The sequence below is a fragment of the Nuphar pumila genome, chromosome 3, assembly GCF_984573655.1.
Source record: "Nuphar pumila chromosome 3, dmNupPumi1.hap1.1, whole genome shotgun sequence".
Taxonomy (NCBI): Eukaryota; Viridiplantae; Streptophyta; class Magnoliopsida; order Nymphaeales; family Nymphaeaceae; genus Nuphar; species Nuphar pumila.
The window spans coordinates 94700603-94724915 of record NC_143251.1 but is presented as its reverse complement, the minus strand read 5'-3'; the positions used below and the strand labels follow the sequence as shown (position 1 = coordinate 94724915).

General features: G+C 36.1%; 1 protein-coding gene across 1 annotated transcript; it reads left to right on the top strand.

The window, feature by feature from the left end:
* The first annotated feature begins 283 nt into the window (after window positions 1–283).
* LOC149843150 (putative methyltransferase PMT18) lies at window positions 284–7985 on the top strand. The gene is made up of 3 exons (XM_089999622.1): window positions 284–667; window positions 5423–5500; window positions 7407–7985. Exons 1-3 carry the CDS (start codon window positions 288–290, stop codon window positions 7630–7632), a joined length of 684 nt encoding a protein of 227 aa, XP_089855748.1. The 5' UTR covers window positions 284–287; the 3' UTR covers window positions 7633–7985.
* Window positions 7986–24313: the final 16328 nt, after the last annotated feature.

The window sequence follows — 24313 nt, the reverse complement described above, 5'->3', positions numbered from 1 at the left end:
TGTAACTTTGGGCTCTTGTTATGTTCAAATGGTTTCTAGGCAGCTCACCCAAACGATACTTCTATACATTGATGACTGAACTGAGAATCAGCGTTACTCTCTTAAAAACAACTCTCTGCCACTCACCACCATGTTGTTGCATGCTTGTGAAAGCGTATGCATGCATGTCTGTGCATTCATGTGTATGTGAATTTGTCTGCCTGTGTGAGAACAATTAGTTAACATGCTAACAGCTGGTTGTCTAAGAACTGCCTTTCACCTTACATGATCTTCACAGGTACGTAAAAATGGATGTGTGTATTACTCGCCTTCCAAGAGTGAACAATCTTAGAGAAGTAGCAGGAGGCTCACTACAGAAATGGCCCAAAAGATTAAATGCCATGCCTCCAGGGACAATGAGCAGGGCTGTAGGAGGAATCACAGTTGAAATATTTAACAGAGATAATCAGATCTGGAAGCATAGAGTTTCACATTATGGAATTTTCCTAAGTTCATTAACTCAAGGAAGATACAGAAATATTATGGACATGAATGCAGGGTTAGGAGGCTTTGCTGCAGCACTGAGCAATCAACCAGTTTGGGTTATGAATGTTCTTCCCTCAGATGTCAAAAATAATACGCTTGGTATCATATATGAGCGTGGCCTTATTGGAACGTATATGGACTGGTATTTTGCTTGTTCATTCTCCTGTTTTCGATTCTTGAATTAATCAAATTACAAGTTTTTTACTTTTCCTAGGAAAGTTTCAAGAACATCTATTTGATTGGCTGATTTAGAGTTCCATATTATGTTTAAGGTCTATTGCTTCATGTTCATTATTATTTGTATCATGGTTAATTGATCTAAATAAAGTATGACTAGGGATGCAATATAAAAGCTTTCATCTGCCATCCTGTTATCCCTGATTAAGTTAATTTTTTCCAACATCCCTACTGTTAAAGCTTCTTTTTTGTTTCCCTGCATACAACTTTTTTCCAGCATTCTTACTGTTGAGATTCTTTTTGCACAGTTACCGGGAGCACTTAAAGTAAGATGGAATTCCAATTCCTAGAATGCAGCAAGCAGTAGTTGAGAAACCTGATTCTCAAACATGGGACTGATTCTCAGACATGAGAATCCCGATTCCTATTACAATTTACTTTAGATTGGCAATAGACATCATTTTACAAATATAGATCTTTTTATTGTTCAAAAGTATCATATAGTAGCTGAGTTATGTTGTTTAGGCTTAGTTGAAGTTTCTTAGATTTGTAATATATGTGACAACATATGCATTAATTGCTGCACAAATTCTTTTATTATTTCAATATAGTGTCCAAAGTATGTTTTTTAAGTTGTCTTTTTTAATATTTTATTCTTTTGTTGAATGTATACTTCTATGTTATTCTCTTAAGTAAATGATAGAGAGATTTTTTAACAGGATTTTGTTATTTGACTGTGATCTTCCTTAAGAGTTTTCCTCTTACCTCCATCAATTTATTAGTATTTTATATGATTTCACATATCACTTCTTAAACAAAACATTCACTTCTCGCTTTCTTTTTCCCAAGTCCTCTAAAGGTTTTAAATGAACATTTTTCAATTCCAATTCCTGCGCTGCTTCCCGCCTTTGATTTTGTTGTGGCAACTATGCCTTTTTTTTAGAGCGAGAGAGACTCAGTTTCTGTAAAACCTGTAAATTTTTAAAAGAAAATAAATAAGGGAATTAACTCTTTTCGAGTTAAAATTTGTATTTTTATCTTTTATTGTCAGTTTTGTGTGTTTACACGCTCAATTTTATCTTTCTGACAAGGGGGGGTGTTATATAAAGACCCCTTTATGGGTCCTGGATCTGAAACTGGTATCTCAGGCCCAAATCAAATAATTTACGCATTACATCTATAAAAATTCCAATTAAATAAAAGAAAAAAAACTACGGCTATTACATTTTGAGTTTTCATTCATACAAGTGCAGTCACAAATATCAGTATCAGCTATATCTCGGTGAGGCCATTTCTCACGATATTATAGGTTTGATGATAAATCTTGGGAAAATCTTGGGGTTTACAAAATAACAAAAATAAATGAGAAAATACCATGTTTAGACAAAAAATACATAAATAATAAAAGAAATAAGTAAAAAATGTAAAAGAAAGAAGAAAAACATATTTAAAATGTAAAAAATAAATAAAAATAGAAAAACTAATGGATAATATCGCAATATTATCAAATTGGCGATATTTTGATATTTTCAAAATATCACGATATTTTACCAATATTATCATTTTCTGAATTTACAGTGATAATATCGCGATATTTTGAAAATATTGCCGATATCTATGACTATGATTTTACGAACCTACAGTAATATGACAGAATTATATGGTTCAGAGCTACCAAGGTAGGAAGGAATAGCAAGGGAGAGCACATCATGAATATACATACTAAACTGGACATAATCAGAAAGATAGAATCAAGAATGGTGTTAGATAGGCTTAGTGGTAGTCTTGACTTGCAAAAGAGGAGAAAGTTAAGTAATAAATGCTGTTTGAGATGGTTCGTGCATGCCCTAAGAGACCTTGTTGCAGGGGCCATCTAGTACTAGTAAAAGGCAAAAGCCCATGAAGTCTTTGAGAGAGGTGACGAGAGATCAAATCAAATAAATATATAGGAACTTAGATGCTATTCTTTAAATAAAATAAAGTGAAGGCTTGTTGATGATGATGCTCTATGATGGCAAGTTTTGCTTGATCAAAGGAGGCTAGGAAAAATGTTCTTTGTATTTAAATACAAGTTGCAAAAGCTATGCTAGTAATTAGGAGTCATATGCTAATGTATGATGAGCTACCAATCACAAAGAGCAAACAAGTCTGCTGTGTTTCCACCTGATTTTGTTACTGTAAATCGATTCTTATTGGTCTTGGAAACAGGTTGTGTACAAAATAGGGACATGATGGTAAGCATTGAATGACCCAGCTTAGTAGGCATCTACTTTGTAAGAGCCATTGGCCATACATGCTTGCGAGATCTTATCTTACAACAGCATAGGTGAAAATGCCTGTTAGCTTCAACACTGCTCTGTCAATAAGGTCAAACTCATATCACATAAGCATATCGAGTCTGATGATTAGGTTCTTCTTTTATGAGGAAATTGTCATAATCTAATGAATAAGTGAGAGTACTTGTACCTGATAATATACCTTTTTCTTTTGATAGCCAATGTGGGGATATCCCTTGCTCAGATCTGAACTTGAAATCTGTTTGTTAAAGATAGTGAGGTTCGACCAGTCCAGACGGCACATCTCAATCCTACCATGAAGTGTACTTGTGTTGATTGATTTGTGTCCATCATAGTTTTATATCTCGATGAGTTGGTTTGGCTGGGAGTCAGTGGTTGTTTATATTTTTACCACTTCCCACCATGTTTTAGCCAATTTTGTTTGTTGAATAGAGAGGTCATTGGGTCACATAGAGCTCATTTCATTTCAGGGGGAATCATCAGTGAAGTCACTTGTTGGTTCAATTTTGATGGAAACCATGAATAGAATTAGTATTCTTGTCAGCAAAATTCCTAATACAGGTATTACAGGACCCGACTATGGAAAGTTGTCATGGTCACCATTGACTATCAAGGACTGCTAGAGAAGTGGCATATCTCCTACCAGGACATGTATAAATGAGTGTCAAAGACTCAAAAGGCTAAAGGATTGATAAGTTCTACTCTTTCATGCTTTTCTATATCCCAAATTATCATGATCATCATTGAATATGAAGGCCTGCTGAGAGGTGGTACCTCTTGTGCCAGTTCGATTGTGACAATGCTAACAGTTTAATCTTCCCCTGTTCTCCCATGCATCTTTTATATTCTAATTTCATCCTACGTAGTTTAGACATTTGTCAGGATAACATATTCAAATCTAGTCAGTGTTGCATGGTGTTATGACTCCTATGCAAGTGACATCACACTGTTTTTCTAGTTGCTTGGTGGAGAAGCTGAAATAGCAGTGATTATGCCCAGGAAGGGAAACAACCTACTGTCACACGGACTCTTCACTTCGCATGCATATCTCGTGTTGACATGACAACACTCGGACACTTCGTGGACACTCCAGGACATTCATGGAGATGGTCAAACCACTTTTACACAGTCAACATTGTATCATGAACTTTATCTATTTACATTTATTATCTTATTTATTTATTTTTTATTCAGTTGAGTTATTTTTCTTTTAAAATTTGTTATTAATTACATTACATTTCAATTTCAACTTAGTTTCATTATTTGACGCTCCTAATTATAGAGATTTAGAATTGCTGCTTTATACACATATATACATATACATACATCTATGTGTGTGTACTGCTGTCTCCCCGTGTCCTAATTTTTTAGAATGATCATATTGTACCAAGCATATCCACACTGTGTCCTGTTCCCACATCTATATCCATGTGATATAGTAAACAACACCTATTTCTTCACTACTGAAGTGATGCATGTGTACATTAAGTGATGGATCAGTGCATCTATCTATGGAGAAGTTCAAAAGTTTTTGTTAGTCAATCAATCAGTAGGTTAGATATTTTTACTAATGCATCATCAGAATTATAATTGTGTAGTTAGTTTATGACCTTTTTGGCACCTTTGTTTGTTTTTAGGGTGAAAGAAATTATTCATTATTCTAGAACAATACTGCATTACAAAAGGTCAGGTCGTTGAGAGGTCGGCCCGTAGTCGAGCAAAGAGTGATTTTTAAAGATAGGTTGAAGCCAAGCCATTTACAATTATCAAAACCCCATTTCCTACACACCCTTGTTTTTCTTTCTCCGAAAACATGTCTTAATCTATGTCACACGGACTCGGCTCCAAGGTCGACGCACCCGCGTCGACACGCACCGACACGGGTGCGGCTCGGACTCGGTCAACCCGACCCTGGGTGTGGTCAACACACCCAGGGTCATTTTGGTCCATTTTTTAGAATTTAAAAAAAAAAAAAATCTATGCTACAAAATTAAAAAAAAAAAAATCTTGGGGAGGGGGGGGGGGGGGCTATAACCCCCCGCCAGGGGCGGCCCCCCTGGACCCCTGACCGCGCAGCGGGACCCGCGCCGGGGGGAACCCCCTTCCCCCCTCCTGTAAGGAAAAAAACCCTGAATCAGGCTTCACAACTCATCACCTGTCCCCTAATGGGCACAACTTTGACCGAGTCTTTATATATATATATATATATATATATATATATATATATATATATATATATATATATATATATATATATATATATATATATATATATATATATAGCCGAGTCCCCGTGTCCAAAATTTTTGAAATTGCGCCGCACCCGTGTCGCACCCGCACCCATGTGACATAGGTCTTAATAAGGTTTCTTTTCAGGCAGAAATAAGAAAAATGTACTGATGCTAATTGATTCTCAATGGCAGGTGTGAAGAGTTCTCAACCTACCCTCGTACGTATGACTTTATACATGCAGATGGAGTTTTCAGCATGTACATGGGCAAGTACGAATCTGGCTCATGTTATGTTATTTTGATCCGTAATCACTTCAATTATTTGCTCTGTTGCTCATGTTCTCTTTTGTTGCTGGAACCAATGAGCCACTTGACAGAGTTGAAGTTATCTACTGATCATCTTCAGTTTGGAGCCTTACTGCAGGCACACACACACACACACAGCAACTTCCTGTACTAGTTCCAGTAATGCTGTGAGACAGTAACCATATTAATTCTGGTGCCAATCAAGCACCATTCTTAAACAAAATTTGTTGGGGTTTTGTCCCAAAATTATTGGGTTAGAACCTAGGTTTGCCTATTCTTTTTCCTACGTTACCTAAATTAGTCGGGTTTCATTTCTTTCAAAAATTAAGTCCTAGATTGAAGAGTTGAGGGAATTTCACATGGCTTAAATAATGTAGAGTTGCATTTGTCTATTGAACTTTGCCTAAGTTGAGCCTAGGATCTACCTAATGGAGTCAAGAGACAATTCAAGGTGGTCTCACCCGGCGTGGGCCGACCTTTGCGAGTACGTGAAAGCTGGGTTGTATCCAAGGAGCGAAGTTGCAGGAATACCCATTGCACCAAAGATTTGATCTTAAGTGGAGCAACTGTCACTTGAAAGATAGCACATCTGACACGTGCCTCCAAGCATACCTGGTTCAAACTTAGTTGACAAACCCATTGAGTTAATTTCCCAACAAAATCTGTTTCAAAAAACATTTTTCTCAATCCAAAACTGACGTGTCTGTGAAGAGAACTAAATTTGAAATTTTGGTTAAATTGGTTTAAACTTTAAAGTGCAAACAATAGTTCTGCAACTTTTTTCTTTATGCTTGTAAAACTTTGTTCTTGATTATCCAAAACAAATGTGGAGTATTGATGAATTTTTGTATAACTCAGTCCAAATTTGGGTCTCCTTCTCTCTCTCATGTTGATTGTTGCTTCTTGACCATGAGACCCTTTAAATGTTTACCTCTATCTTGCACCAACCTTAATTGATCTAACTTCAGACCTTGCATAGCCTGGCTCACAGAATTATCTGGTGCTATCTCTTAAGCAGTAAATGGAGTTTACCTATGCTGTTCCAATTATTGCTGCAATGTTTTATGTTGGCAACTGAAATTATAGCCTCCCAAAGCTGGGTTTGGGTTGTGTAGTCCTAGTTACACCATAGGTTTTATGGTCATAACAGCAAAATTTATATTGTTATTTCTTAGGAATGGTCATAGGTTAAATGTTTTCTTCTGAACCTGGTGATTTAATTGTTGTGAGAAAAGTATTCAATTAATTTTCCCTCATATTTTCATTTTCTTTTTAATGCTATATTTTGACATTTTATTTTATATATAAATACTTTATTCATTACTACACATGAGATAAGCTATTTGTCCGTCATTGTGTAGAACATCTTAATTCTTTCATATGTCCAACTTGGAATAAGTTCCCCTGTTTCAAAATTCTCTTTTCGCCTCAATGATCTTTGTTTTTTCAAATTCTGAGCAATCTCATTTCTATTGTTTTCTTGTTCCATCAATTTGCTTTTTCTATTTCTCTTCTATGGTTGTAGAGTTCCTAGATGTAAACAATAACGTGGCTCTGGTTTTCATACTGATGTTTTTATTTATATTCGTTTCAATTCAAATTCGATTTTCCTTGCTTTAGTGTGCTAATCCAGGTTTGGGCACCAGCATAATTCGATCTGGTTGCGGTTACATATGGATGATTTAGAAAAGAAAGAAAAAATGATTCCTTATTAGGCCTTATTTCTACAATGATACTACTGATAACAAATTCTTTGATCAATTTATTTTCACATTCTTGCCCTCGTCGATTACATGATTATGTCTGTCTTGGTTATCGTGATTTTTTCTGCCATATTGATGAATTCTCTGATTCTTTCTTATGCTCACAGGTGTGACATTGTCAACATTCTTCTGGAAATGGATCGGATTTTACGCCCTGAAGGAGCAGTTGTTATACGTGACCATGTTGATGTAATTGCAAAAGCAAAAAATATCGCCGACAGAATGAGGTGGCAAAGCCATATTGCTCACTCAGAGATGGGGCCGTACAATCCAGAGAAGTTGCTAATAGTTGACAACTCTCCTAAGGTTGATACCAACCGCAGGTTGAGGTAATAAAACAAAATCCTTTAGAAGACTTCTAGTGGTTCACTGAAGCACCAAGGCTTGTTGCATGTCTGGTCTCTGCTGTCCTATAACAATGGAGTGTGGACCTTGAGTTACTTCCGTTCAAGAAGAATTTGGACAGTTTAAGAATTTCAAGGGCATGGATGAATATTCACAATAAACGAGGATGTATGTGCAGCCTTGGGCTGCTTTGAGGAAAAAAAAAGAATAAAATTAAATGTAAGGGGAAGGCTTTGTATGAAGTATCCTTTGTAATTTGTGAACATATGTGTCCCTTTAAGCTCGTTGCCTACTCTTGACCTGAACTAGTGACAGTGAAGCTATTGAAATAGAAAGGTTCCTATGGAAAGGGCTTTTGTTACCATTAGGATAGTTGATGTATCAGATTTGAATCACGTCACAATGACTTCTATTCCCTGTTATTTACAGCACAGCAGGGAAAAAAAGAGGTGTAAAGAAGATTAAGAAATAAGAGAGAATAGGCATAGAGTTTGGGAAAAGGGAGAAGAGAGACACTTTCGATATCCTCTCTCTCCTGTTCTTATATATATATATATATATATATATATATATATATATATATATATATATATATATATATACAAAAAAGGTAAAAGTTGGACTGAGGGCATAAAAGTCTATAGCTCTACAAAAATAAGACTCACCTATACAATCCCAATTATCCTTCAACACTCCTCCTCAAGTGTGAAAAGATGGCACAAATATTTGTGCATTAAGCACCTTATCACCCTCCATCTCGAGGACAGGGCTTGTCAGGTGTGGGGCCAAGACCTGATGGAGGGCGATTGGGTGCTTAATGCACAATTTTTTTGCAATCATATTGCACCCTATCCGGACTCCCCTCAAGTTGGGAAAAGATATCTATCATTCCCAACTTGCCACTGATGTTGCGAAGTCTCATTTTTTTACAGCTTTAATGAGGATATCTGTTAGATGGAATTGTGAGCCCACATGATGAATCTCAAATTGCTTGGCTTCGATTTTTTTCCTGATGAAGTCGTTGTCCATTTCTATCTGTGTAGTCCCTTTGTGTTATCATCGCAAAATTATTCTCCTCCCTTACGAGAAAGAGATGAATTTCGTGAGTCAAACTCGACCAAGTTTTGAAATTGGTTTTGAAAATTACTCGCCTCTGTTTTGAAAATTTGCGGAAAAAATCTGTGGAATGGGATCCGCCTGTTGGTACGAGGTTCAACCGTTTCTGGCGCCTTTACCAGGGGTAATTGAACCAAGGACCAATTATGTGCTTTAACTTGACTCAAATATCTAAATTATGCTCTGTTTTTCTTAGAATACACAAAGAATCAGGCTTGTGCTATGGAATTTTGAAAATAATGCAAGTTTGAGAAAATATGATGTTTGCTTTGGAAAATATGCTTGGAAAATGATTGGAAAAGTACTTGAAAATTGAATTCCTGAGAAAATCATTGAATTTCATTGGAAGTCAGAAATTTGCATTGGAAAGTGATTTCTCAGGAAAATTTGAACTTTAGAAAATCGATTTTGAAATTTGGAATTGCTTTTCTAAGAAAATGGATTTGAGAATTCTGAGAAAATCTAAGAAATTCATTGGAAAATGACTTTTGAAATGAAAAATGGATTATCAGGAAACTGAGTTCTCAGGAAAATGGGAAATCTGAAAAAATCGATCTTTTTGAAAACTTGAGACTTTGAATTTTGAGAATTTTAAAACATTGGAAAATCTTGGTTTGAACTTGGGAAATGCTTTGAAATCTCTTTTGAAAACTCAGGATTTTGAGAAAATCAGATCCTGAGAAAGACTTGAAAATTCTTGAGAAAACTGAATTTTCTGAAATTGAAATTGGAAAATGAATTTGAGAATAATGCAATTTGAATGATATGAATGAATGAATATGAATTTGAAAAGGGAATTTCAATTGAGGAATTGGGAAATCCTTTTAAAACTTTGAGAAATGCAGTGCATTTTGAAGTTAGCCTAAGAGTGTAGGCTGAATGTGGCTAATACGAAGATCATAAATCTTGGTTTTCTTTGTATTCTGACTATGGCCATAAATACGAATCCCACCGAGTTTATAAACTCCATAAGAGCTTGTGCACGTGCCATTCGTGTAAACCATAGTGGATTTGAAATAAATGCACATGAATCATACATCAAATATCGAAATTTACATAAATTAAACTATATGCAATGCAACCCTATTCTAAGCAGAAAAGTAACTCTTATTCCAAATTATTACATTTGAGGTTACATTGAATTGAAATAAAAAAAATAAAAGCTAAGTCTTCTTCTTGAATGTTCCTGCAAAACTAGAAAACAAGGTTAGCACAAAAATGTAGGTTTTTCTGAATTTATCCGAAAATATGAGAAATTATCGGATATTATTCAGATATAAACCCAAATTCATACCTCCTTTGATATAAACATGATAAATAATGAATAAATTTTGAAAATAAACTTGAAAATTCGAAATTGAGGTCAAAATGACTGAAATACCCCTGATGACCTTGAAATCAGGGTTTTCTGAAAAAAAATTTGTAAATTTTGGAAATTTGAAAATCAAATGAATTAAATCAAACACAATATGATAAAATATGATGATATACATGAAAATTTATGGAATTAGAAATTGAAATTTCGAAATTATGGTCAAAATGACCAAAATACCCCCGATAACAAGACTATGGCCTTGAAACCAGGGTTTTCTGAAATAAATTTTGCAAAAATGAAAATTGTGAAATGAAAATGACATTGAAATTAACCCTAATATAATTCTATATGCTCATGTACATGATAAAAACCTTAAAATGATGAAAATATCATAAAATATCAAATTTAACCTAATTTTCGCCTGATTTTCGCTTCTAAATTTAAAGATAAACTAACACATGGAGCAAATGAACTTAGAATTAAACCAAATTTGGCATGGACACCTAAAATAACCCTATAAACATAATTGAGATCGAAAATCTATTTTTTTTGTATTTTTAAATATGGAAATTCAAATAAAAACCCTAAATTTTGTGATTTTTGCCTAAAATATTGATTCTAAAGGGGATTTAGGATATCAAATTTCTATAAAAATTTCCCAAATTTTATGGGGTGACAGGGAACAGTAAGGCAAGGGTTTTTTCCTTTTACACTTTCTGTTTTTGACCTATGGTCGGAGCTGTACCACTCCGACAAGTCGGATCGGAATCCGGCGACTCTAGGATTTAGGGGAAACAGACAGGTTTCGGTAGAAAACATGGGAAAAATGGCAGACGGATGGGAAAAAGGCTGAAATTGTGGAAACATGTCCCTGACAAATAGAGGAATATTTGATATTTTGACACTATTGGGATTTGGGTTATGGTTTGGAAAAGGCCATACTGTTATCAGAGACCTAAATCTCTGAGATTTCTGGACATTGGAATGTGTTAGACAGAAAGGGAAAATCCGGGAAAAATAATGAAACAGATCAAAAAATTCTCAAATTTTGGGAAATGACATGAAATTATGTTAGGAACAACTTTCATGTTGAAAGTTTTTGCATACAGGCTACGGATTGGGTGGACTCGGTGCATTAGGGTGTGTCTATACCGTGACGAAGGAAAATCGAGATTTTCCCAGGGAGCTGAGAAATCCGATTTTTTACATAGGTCAAAACTAACTTGAAAAACCTCAAAATTTTCAGATCATTAGTATATTCAATTATAAATCTACTATGATTTTTGGAGGATGATTTGAATCCCCCACAAGGGTGAATTTGAAGGTTCTTGTCTACTAAAGCACAAACTGGAAGTTTAGAGAGACAGAAAACCCGATTTAGGGTTTGATTTGTTCAAAGGAGTTCGGAAACCCAACATAATCTGGATTTTTGGAGGGGAATTACAGACACTTAGATGTATTTACACTAAAAACACCACCATTTATTAGTGAAACATTATGCATAAAATAACAATTGAAATACGTGCCTAAAACCAAAACTATGTGCTATCAATGAAATCATACTACATAGCAAAAAAAATAAAACGAAATAAATGTAACATGAAGAAAGACATGAAATATATTTAAAACTATGAGCAAAATAAAAAAAAAATCAGGGGGAATGACATTCACTTGATGTTGGCTGCAAGTGAGAGGGACCCGATCCATCCATCGGATGGATCCCCTCACCTAGATGGCCTTGACATAAAAGATAGAAAACTCAAAACCCAGTCTTAAACTGATTTTTATATTACGTTTTGAAAAAAAGAAAAACATTCACAACAGTACGAAGAAAGAGGAAAATCAAACAAGCACCAATGAAACGAGGGCCTTACCTTGGATCCCTTCCTTGCAACGGATGGGCTAGAAGCAGATGTTTGCAATGGAGGCTGCGGCAGCAAGTGGTTGTGGAGTTGACTGATGCTGCGGGAAGAGTTGGAGCAGAGGTAGCACCTATTGAAGAGGAGGCTGTGGCATCACCAAGGCTGGATGGAGGTCCGGATAGAGGTGGCCCCTTTGAAGATGATGATGCTACTTTGAAAGAGGCTGAAGCAAAATAGACCAGCTGCTGGAAGGTGAGGATGTTGGCTGTGTTGGTGTTGAAGAAGACGTTGGAGACGGCTGTGTGTTGCTGCAGTGAGAGGTGGCTGGCGGCTGGAACTTGTGTGATGGCTGCCGGCTGAAGCAAGGTGAAGATGCTGTGTGCTGCAGCAGCAAAGGGGAGGGAAAAGAGAGAGTTCAAGGGAGAGAGAGATGCGTTAGATGGTCTTGGGGGCAGCCGTATCTTATTTTTCTTTTTTTTGCTGGACTTAGGACTTAATAATCATCTTCCCTAAGTTTTTTAGGTTTAATTCCTTTGGAATGAGAGGGGGGAATCCCCTTTTACGTGAATGGCTGTATGGCTGTGGAGGGAAAGTAGCAAGGGAGTCAGGAAGAAAGGGGAAAGAAGGAAGGGAAGGAAAAGGAAAGAAGAGGGGAAGAAGGAAAAGGAAAGAAAGGGGAAGGAAAGAGGGAAGAAAGAAAAGGGAAAGGAAGAGAGGCTGGGTTTACGTGAGTGCTGGAGAAGAAAGAAAGGAGGAAAGAAAGAAAGAAAAAAGGAAGAAGAAAGAAAGAAAAGAAAGAAAGAAGAAAAAAAAAACAAAAAAATAAAAAAGAGAAAATGGAGAAAAAAGAAGAAAGGAGGTGGGCTGGATTGAGGGCTAGGGTGGTTGACCCCCTTGTGGGTCCCAGAAGAATTAAAAAAAAATAAAATAAAACAAACAAAAAATAAAGAAAAAGATAAATTTTTTTTTCTTTTCTTATAAATTAAAACAAGAAAATGCAAATGGATGGGCCATCTCAGAGCGGGTCCAAATTTCACTTTTGAAATTCATTTTGACGATTAGAGGGGTAAAATAGTCTTTTCAGAAAATTTCCAAACGAAACGAGCTATTTTTGGCAGTTTTTGAAACGAGCTCGGATTTTGAAGTTCAATACCCCGTTGTGAAGCAAATCCAGTGTAGAATTTGAAAATTTGATTTTGAAAGAAATCCAGATTGTTTTTCTCGAGAAAATATTTTCAAACGAAACGAGCTATTTTTGGCAGTTTTTGAAACGAGCTCGGATTTTGAAGTTCAATACCCCGTTGCAAAGCAAATCCAGTGTAGAATTTGAAAATTTGATTTTGAAAGAAATCCAGATTATTTTTCTCGAGAAAATATTTTCAAACGAAACGAGCTATTTTTGGCAGTTTTTGAAACGATCTCGGATTTTGAAGTTTAATACCCCGTTGCGAAGCAAATCCAGTGTACAATTTGAAAATTTGAGTTTGAAATAAATCCAGATTGTTTTTCTCAAAAAAATATTTCCAAATTTAGAATCTCGAGGGTAAAAATGTCAATTTTGGAAACCCAGGGTTTGAAATTGATTTCTGAAAGCTTTTAAAACTTGATCTGGATTGAAATTTATAAAACTGGAGTTCTGGACTTCGAAAATGAAATGAAATGTTATGAAATGCTGAGAAATGATATGAAATAGTGAGAAATGACATAAAATGCTATGCGAAAAGCTAACCTTGAATAAAGAATTTTGGATGTCAGACCCCGATTGACACTTATATCAGTTTAAAAAGCATTAAAATTGATAAAATTTGCAAAATAGCTCAAGAAATGATTTTCAGGACTCTACTGGGTCAGAGTGATACTGAAAATTGGGGTTCGAGCTGGATTGAACTGATATGAGCTAGATTGAGCTGGGATTTAGAGTTTCAGAACTCAAATGAACTGACCAGGCACTGACTCAACTGACCTTTCTGACTGAATTTTCAAGAAAGGCTGCCATTTTTAGAGAAATGGTACGGAATGGTCATTGAATTGAAGTGAATTACAAACCAGAGCTGGGTTTGAGCTAGAACAAAAGTCAGTAATACTAACATGAACTAAAATCAATGCTTGAACACTAGCTCAATTGACTGAACTCAGCTCAATTTCAGCTGAAAGAGCTGAAATGGACTAAAATGGGTTCATGGACACTTAGAAATGGTTTTGAACTGAAACTGGAGCGCTTGAACTCCTAGTGAGATCAAGTTAGACTCTAGGGAATATGACTGACTGTGAATGACTGACTCAGAGACAATTGGCTTAGATTTGAGTGAGCAATGAGCTCATTTCTGAAGAAATGATCTCATTTTGGCAGGAATGGTCAGGAATGAAAATGGTTTGTTCATTGTGAGCTCAGATGAGCTTGAAATGACTGATATTCTAACTGTTTTGAACTGACCAACAAGCTTGGTTGACTCCAACTGACTAGGGTCCGGGATGACCTAGGGTAAAATGATAATTTTCCTAATGAAAGTTGGTAAAATGGTGATTTTCTGAAACTGACTCGGGGTTTGAATCCTACACTAACCTAATAGGGTTGGCACTGCCTGAGGAGGATTGTTTGAGAATGGATGTGGAAAATTTGGGGTGTTTACACTTTGTGATGAGCAGGATCCATGACAATCAAAATAGCTGCCTTATTGTCACAAAATAGTGCAATATAAGCTTTAACTCAATGACTAGTGACCTCAACCACAGGTCCTTGCATGTGCCATATGCTAGAGCTCTCTGTCATGCTTCTGCGCTAGATCAGCCACCGCTGTTTGTTTCTTGTTTTTTCAAGATACCAAGTTTCCTTTAATCAGTGCACAGTGCCCTGAAGTTGATCGCCTATCCCATTCTGCATCAACATATAATTCTAGCATATAATAATTAGAATCTTTGTGGATTTTTTTGAAATTTGATTTGAGATTATTTGTAATTTCTAAAACCATTTAAAAAATCTTTTTTATTTTATCCATTTGTGGTATGGCCATTAAGGGTCATAGCATAGCTGTCCCCAAATCTTATAACCACATTGATGGTAATGTAGTAATTAGATTATTCAGAGGCTAGTACGTTCCATGTCATGTGACAGTCTCTTTACATAAGATGCCTCTTATAACATTGACTTTGATATTCAAATTATGGTGTGACGTTACATTTCAAATGAAAAGACACACCTTTTGACATTTTTTGTCATGCTTGCCTATAAAAAGACAACATAACGGACAAAAACACAAGTTCCTTTACTTTTTGTTGATGGCTCAACAGATTTTCGTGCTGGAGAATGCCCAGATCTTTTTCAGTGCCCTTCGGCGATCGGCTCCCACACTGAGCCTTAATTATTTTGGCACGTAGGTACATGCACACACACACAAGTTAGAGGAGCAAATGCATTTGACTTACCTTGAGGAAGTTGGTCGAAAGTCTGTCTACCGAGCTGGGATCCCATGTGGTAAGCAGGTCCTGTGCTAAACTGAAGGCCCAGGTTAGAATCTCTCTGCTTCGGCTTAGGGAGGGTGTTGCGTGTTCTTCCCCGAAGACACAATGTTTGCTACAGTGCACGTTCGGGGGTTCGAATGAGCGCCACATATATAAGCACGGGAGGCTCGTATTCCCGTGTCTGTCGGCATCACTTAGCATCGGAGTCCGATGAGGTTGCAAAGACTTGAGTACCCTTTCCTATCTCGCCATGGAAACGACGGTTCGAGAAAATGATAAAAATGTCCTTCATTCAAAAAAAGGAAACGATGGTTCAAGAAAAGGACAAAAATGTCTTCCATCTAGAAAATTGAGTATGATGTTAACTCTTCAAAGTCCAAACATTCTGTTTTCGCCCTAAGCAGTAAACTTTTGCACCATCTGCTGTAACAAAAGCTCCCTTTGATGATGCAAACTTTGCCATCGTTTGCTGCCACCGGAGTAGCAACCTTTGATGTCGTCTCGAGTCGAGGTTCCCGCCTTGTTTTTTAGCTTGTATTACAATATATTGCCGCCTTCTCGTTCCTGCCTTGTGTTACAAAACATTTTTGGGTTCACGATCGACTAGTTCGATCATTGGTGGACGTCATAGGGGCATTTGTCGACCATCTATTTTTATGCTCTTCTCTTCTTTTTCGTTGTCGTTAGGCATTATGGAAGAAAGCAATGACGCACAAACATTCCAACAAGTGCCATTAAGGCATCGTGAGTGCCTTTCCATGTCATCATGCTATCATTGAAGAACATATGTCATCGTGAGTGCCATTAAAGCATTGTTTTGTTATTGCAGGTGGATCTTGTTCTTTTGATGGTTGAAAACTTAACGATATTTGTAAGACGCTGGGACCTATTGACAAGAATGCTTGTTTACAGATGCGAGGAAGGGCCTCTACCCCATCTGGTATCCTCCATTCACTCAGTATATGCAATGTATCGCAAATCACGGTTGTAGTAACATACTGTCGATTTATGAGATATTGTTTTATTTGTTAATATCGAGTTGTAAGCTATTATGCTGGATTTCCGTATCAATTTGTAATATATTTTGCGATATGTATATCAATTTGTAAGATATTATACATTTTGTAGTGTCGATTTATAAGCTATTATCCTGAATTGCCGTATCGATTTATAATATATTATGCGATATGTATATCGATTTGTAAGATATTATGTGTTTTCTAGTATTGATTTGTAAGATATTTGTAGAAAGACTTTTAAAATGTGTGTGTGCCGAAATACATTGTTACGTGCTTACAGTGAAGATTTTCGTATTCAAATTGCTGCTCATTTAGAGATTTCTATTAAAATCACTTCACAGTATTGTAGATATAATTAAATCGCTATCGTCAACACACATATACGACAAATCGTATTTTTTATTGGAATAGTAAGTAACAACTCGATGTATAGTATAAGCAAATAACAAATCATTGTTGCTTTTATACTGTGATTTATTCAATCATTTCTTTGACTTGCTTAACCTTATCAATATCCGTTGTTATATGTATCTTGAATAAATCATAGTAAACGTATGCGCTTGCTAATGCAAATTGATATCTTGCTTATAACAGTGGTGAGCTTATCATCTGATTGTAATGAAGATGATCTATCTCAATCATTTGAAAGATATGGAGAAGTGAACATCTGTACTAATGACGCACCTGAAGAAGTGAACATGTGCACTAATGATGCACATGATAACAAGGGTGCAGGCATTGGATTCACTCTTGACTTGAATGTTCCAGCAGAAGAAATGCAATTCGATAATGAGGTAGACGATCGTGACAATATACTTGATAAAGGTGCAGGCACTGAGAATGTACATGATAGTACACCTGACTTTGTTCCCATAGAAGAAATGCAGTTTAATAATGAGGATGCTGCATATAAATGTTACAATGATTATGCCTTAAAATTTGGCTTCAGTGTTAGAAGGTATTCTTGGTCAAAAAATGCACAAGGTGTCATGGTGAGAAAGACATATGTTTGTTCTAAGGAAGGTTGGAAGAAGTCAAGTGAAAATCCAACAAGGAGCATGCCAGAATCAAGATGTGGATGTCCAATGAGAATGATGTTAAGAAGACTTCTGAATGAGAAATATGTAGTTCGTACTTTAATCAGTGACCATAACCATGATTTATCAACTTCATTTATGACTCCTATGTTAAGGTCACATCGTAAAGTAACTGAAGCTCATATTGCAATTGCTGAAATAGCTGATAGCACCGATATTGCACCAAGGAAGACATACAATTTATTTGCGCACATAGATGGTGGTCGCGAGAATATGCCATTCACACCTATGGATCTAAGAAACCACTGGAAAAGAAATATGACATATAACATGAAGAATAGAGAAATATGTTCTTTGGTTGATTACTTACAGAAGAAATCAAACATTGACCCTGGTTTCTTTAGTGCAATGCAACTGGATGAAGATGGATATATTGTGAATATGGTTTGGGCAGATTCAAAGTTAAGAGTAGATTATGAATGCTTCAATAATGTGATTATTTTTTATATGACAGTAAATATTAATACTGAACAATGGCCATTTGCGCAGTTTGTCGGAGTAAACCATCACTCACAGAGTTGTATATTAGGCGACGCTTTTTTGTATGACCAGACCAAGGAAAGCTTTGAGTGGTTGTTCAGAGTATTTACACAAGAAATGAATGGAAAACAACCTGAAGCTGTATTTACAGATGGTGATCACGCAATTGCGGCTGCAGTGTCTCATGTGTGGCCAGATGCACATCATTGCCTATGTTTGTGGCATATCTTTCAAAATGCATCAAAGAACATAGGACACATATTTAATCAGAAGACAAGGTTTGATAAAAAGTTTACAAGGTGTGTACTTGAGAGCGTAGACGAGGTCACCTTTATGTCTGATTGGGAGGAAATGCTTCAGATATACGACCTTGAAGATTGTATGTGGTTACAAAATTTATATGCAGAAAAAGAGAAGTGGGCATTGACATATGGAAGACAATACTTTTGTGCAGGTTTGATAAGCACACAAAGAGTTGAATCTATGCATGTCACACTGAAGAAAACCCTGTATTCATGGTTAACAATGTTTCGCTTCATGAAACAATATGAATTATTTGTAGATGGTCTTAGAAAGAATGAGCTTGAACAAGATATGAAATGCTTCAATACACGTCTTGTAACTTTGGGCATAAAAATATTAATGCGACCTGCAGATCTGTATACACTAACTGTATTTGAATGAATTAAGAAGAAGGTTATACATGTCATGAATTACAACATAGAAGGACACGTGCAAACCAAAAATATGTACAAATATCATATTTTATAGGAGGGTGAAGAGCATAAAAAAAGGCAAGAAGCACATGTCATATACAATGTTGACAACAAAACAGTTGAATGCACGTGCAAAATGTATGAATTCAAAGGTATTTTATGTCGTCATGCATTAAAGACACTTAATCAAGAGAAGATACAAGCAATACCTGAGTTATATTTAATGTGAAGATGAAGGAGACAAGCAAAGATTGAACTGCTTGATACAAATAATGTCAGTCAATCTGGTGTTGATGAGAAGTGTCACATAGCCTCCCGTTATCAACAACTGTATAGGTCATTTATGCATGTTGCAGATTTGACATTGAAAAGTGAAGAAGCCTATCTATGTATGAGAAAAGCGTCAAAAGAAATACTTGAAAATGTGCAGTTAATTCACCACCAGTCTGTTGCAACTAATGAAGATCAGTCCAAGAAAATAGGAGCAAACAACGGAGGTGAAAATCATGCTTCCCTTGACACTCATGAGAAGTTTCACCGAAGCGTAAACATCATCTTCAACAAGTCAGGAGTGAACGTTGTAGATTATGATAGAAAAATTCACCAAGCGAAGGATATCAAAAGAAAACTTGCCTCTGATCGCAGTCATCGGAGGATAAAGGGTGCACTAGAATTGGTTAGTAAGAAAAGGTCTAAGAAACAATCAACCTCTAAGCAAAAGCAACCAAACCCTTCGCATGAACATGTATGTAAGATATTATATTGCTTTTCATGTAAATTGTATTACGTGAAACTTATCAATATCTAATTTATATATTTTCCAACATGCAACAATACCCTACAGACGTAATTTCCAACGTTGTAACCTTCAATCCTTCAGACCAGTTTTACCGGAATGATATCTTCAATTTTACAAGTCTTTTGATATATAATCAATGTTGGGAGGATGTTTGCATTTCTTATTAAACTTAATGTAGTGTCTTATATTGTTCTGTTTCATGACAAACTTAGATCAATTCGAAAGCGAGCTATGGAACACAGGAATCGAGTGTGAATTGTAACACCCCAAAACCCCAACTTGGAAAATCCTTAGATTTTTAGAGTAAACTTTTTTTTAAACCATTGCACAAAGCGAAAAGACATAAGAGAAAAATAGTTGGAAATTTTGAGCGGGTTACAGGGTGAATCAACAAGTAGAAACAACACATTTTAATACATTTACAAAAATAAGACCAACAGATATACATTATTACACTTTATGAATTGTCTCCCAAATAAGAGACTTCCCAAAGCCAATTGCCCAAATCGTTAAGTTCTAGAAGTGTGGGATCCAAGCCCCGCAGCACATCGAGCCCCATCGCACAACCTGTATCCCCATAAAATGGGGTCAGGCCTCTGCGAGGTGGTAAGGTAAATCATTCACAACATACCATTTTCAGGAAAGCATGAACATGATAGCAATTATAACAGGAATTGAAAACACGTAACAAAACTATGTCTAACATGATGGAACTGCTAGAAACATGCAACCAAAGTATATGTACATGTGAGCATACATGTGAGCATACATGTGCACCATGCGACAAGTACGAGAACTGGCAAAAGTAGTAATACAAGCTATGTGCATCATGATGAGACAATTAGAAATATTTAACTAAAGTAAGGTGTTTCTAGAAATATATCACAAGATATATACTAAGAAGGAAAGCACAAGTAACTACACATTCCTAACATAAAGAACAAGTGTAACTGGTAAGTCCAAGTCAGTATGTGATAGTTTTCTACTTATGTTCTTTCTTGCTTACTCCTTCGGGTACGCGAAGGGAACTCACATAGGTAACCAATTTCAATCTACATTCTTCAAGGCAAACCGATTCGTGAAATGTGTGACCCGACAATGACTTATAGCAACATTCCCTCATTTTGAGGTACTTAGGCCCATCTGGCCTTGTGTTCCTCATAGGGCAACACGAACAATGCACAAAGATCTAGCCCGCCCATTCATGTGCTCTAACACAACAAGTCAAGAGGTGTGTTTCGCTAGTGAAGGTGACATAACACCATTTTATGTCTTAATGGTATTACGACTCTTGAGCTCACTCACGAATATGGGACAATTGCCCAACGCAACTCATAAGGAGTTCAATAATATCAATTGAAACATGTGCCAATACCCCAACGTGGTGTTCTATCCCAAACATTTGTCAGAACACATCAAGTACGTAGTGTGCGACATGCATTCATGGATTATTTATGTGTAATACATTAGACAAATATGAATATCATACAAGGACAAACTACGATACTTGATAATAAGTAAGCATTAAATGGGGTCTAGTGACAAGGTGCATCTTATGATAGAGCACGATACTCAACACGACACTCGATATAAGCAAATGACAATCTATGATACATGCCATGGTGTGCGAAGTGCGAGCGCACAAGCATACAATATATTCTAAATTTTCTTGCACAACCATCAAACGTAAATGGCAATATTTCTCATTTTCATTCACAACATGTAATTATGTGCAAGTGTCAAGTGACATTGGTCAACCATAACAATACGCAAGTAATCACGCCCTTTTCTGATATTTGCAATTATGACAATTGAAGCATATCGAACATGTGCCATATTGCATGAATTTACGCATCACATTTGGGGACAATATACGCAAGGGTAATTCGCTAAGCACATCTCATGGTGATGTCATTCACATGCAACACCGCGACGAAATTCGCACACATGTGTCATGATGTGAAAGTGGTGTAATTTGCAATGACTTTGCAGAAATCACTTTAGCACTCATACATACATAATCGAACACAGTGCTTGCGAAACAAACTAAGGAGAAACTCATGAGGCGCGGTCACAATGGTCTAAGAGTGGTGCAAACACCAACATCAGCTAGCAATGGCCACAAAAACCGCTGCGACGAGAGCGAACTAGGTGGGCAGCAAGCTGCCACTTGCTGTCCACCTCCCTGCTGTCGTGACACTGCAGCAGGGAGCGTCAAAAGTGCCAACAAGGCTAGCACAGCAAGCCCAGTTTTCAATACGCTCACACCTCACTACGTATGCTATACGACACATATATTCTTTGTGCAACAATTTGTATAAGTGTCATGGTGTGCGAAGTGCATGTGACACATGGTGATTTGCTTAACAACTGGCGAGAAACTAACTTTGCAAGCCTTTTGGGCAATGAGTTAGCGTGACTTGAATGTTGGTATTGGTGTGTCTCGCTCAATGTTCATTTCTCACATACACACACACAAATAAGTAAATTATAGCATCTACGCATGTCACATACAATTTGTAATTGAATTCGTGAAACTATGTGCGAGTGTCATTGGTTCATAACTAACAATACGTAAGCAAATACACATTTCCACAAGTTATGACAATATAAGCATTTACATTTCATGTGCCCTTAAGCGAAAAGGTTATTATAAACACCTCAAATTTTCACCCTCATTCACAAACACCTACCTCCTGCCACTGGGACCCACTCTTTGTTGTCTTTAGGAAACCAACTGTCGGTATCTGAGCCAAGGTTATTCATAGCCCAAATTTTATAAAAAATTTCAATACTCCATCCTACAATTAAGATTCAATCCTTATTTTGGCTCAATTTCAATTGTCTGTTCTCATCCTCAGATGAGAATCTCCAAATTCTTTGTCTCTGCCAGGAGTCCGGGATTTCAAGTCCCTCATCCAGGGTTTACATTTCATGTGTCATTGCATATCACTGCATGCATTTGGCATATCACTTTATTGCATTGCATGACATTACATCTCACTATCGAGATCCAACACTCCTATTTTCAAAATATTGAATCCAAATTCGAGTTTTAAAACTTTTCTTTCGAAATCAATTTCAAAACCTGGATTTTGAATCAACATTTTGTCATTTGCCAACCCCAAGGATCTTATATTTCAGAATGTTTTTCTTAGAAAATGATCAAGATTTGTTTTAAACTCAATTTTAATTGATTTCAATTCTCAGATAAGATCCATCTAGGTGGTGTCGCTTCAAGATTCCTTCATTTATCAAATTTCTTAAAAATTTTAGAGTTCTAGTTGGATCAAGACTATGTCTTTTCATCTTTTTAAACCTTTTTAAAACTCCATTTTGATTTAAAACCAGATATAGTCATATCCCTTGCCCATTCTTTTCATTTTAGCCAAAATTTTAGAGTCCCAGTCGAATTAGGACTCTTTTTCAGAGTTCCAGTTGAATAAGGACTCTATGTTTTATTGCTATTTTTACGTATTTTTGAGAAAACCTTTCAAAATCTTTTGTTTTGGACAAAATTCTAAAGTTCCAGCCGGATCAGGACTCTTTTTCAGAGTTTCAGTCAAACTAGGACTCTATCTTTCATAGCGATTTTTACTGGTTTTCAACCAAATCTTTCGAAAGAAGTTAGAAACTCAAAGCTTTAGTTGAACCAGGACTCTATTCAAAGAGTCTTAGTTGGATCAGGTCTCTGAACCTGACCTTAATTTTGAGATAATCTTTCAAAAATCTCTTCAAAAACCAAAATTGTTACACTTTTATCACAGAGTTTCAAAATTCTGGGACTCTATCCCAGAGTCCTAATCGAATCAGGACTCTAGCCTGAGTTCATTTTCTTACTTCATTTACACTTGTTTTCAAATGTTCTTTTTAAAATCTCATCATTTGCTTTCTAGAAAACCAAAAATTCTCAGAGTTCTAGTCGAATTAGGACTCTTCCTCAGAGTCCTAATCAGATCAGGACTCTAAACTAGACTTCAATTTTTACCTTATTTTCACCTGTTTTCTAAAATCCTCTCGTTTGTTTTCTAAAAAAATCTAAAATTTTAAGACTTTTAGTCAAATTAGGACTCTGTCCCCAGAGTCCCAGTTGGATCAAAACTTTGTTCTGATTTCACTGCTCATTACTATTTTCACTGGTTTTTGAAAATTCTTTCATATGTTTTTCAGAAAATGCCAAAAATTTAGAGTTTTAGTCCGATCAGGACTCCATCCTGATTATTTTTCTATCTCCATTCTCATTTTCTCTACTTGTTTTAAAAAATTACTTTATTTTACAAAATTGTAGTTGATTCAGGACTCTATTTCAGAGTTTCGGTTGAGTTAGGATTCTAACCCCGACTATATTTTCCAACTTATTTTTACTAGTTTTGAGAAAATCCTTCAAAAACTTCTTCATTTGGCTTTTAAAAACCTAAATCTCAGAGTTTTAGTTGGTTTAGGACTCTAGTCCAGAGTTTCAGTTCGCTTAGGACTCTATTTTCAGAACCTTTGAATTTCATCTGTTGATTTTAACTCCATTTTAAAACTATTTTTAGTCTTTATTTTAACTTTTTTAAAACTGTGATGTGGGGCCCACCCAGTTGGCGCCATATTTGGAAAAGTCCTGATCCAGTCAGAACTCTATTTGGTTTTAAAATCTTTCAATTCTCATTCTAATTTTAAACCCCTTTTTGAAAACCTGTGTTTTCAAATTTTAAAATCATTTTTGAAAAATCAAGTAGGGCCCACTCTGGGTGGCGCCACATTTGAAGAAGTTGGGGCTAGCTTAAGGTTAGTCAGTATCCTAGTTAGGTTAGGAGTTTA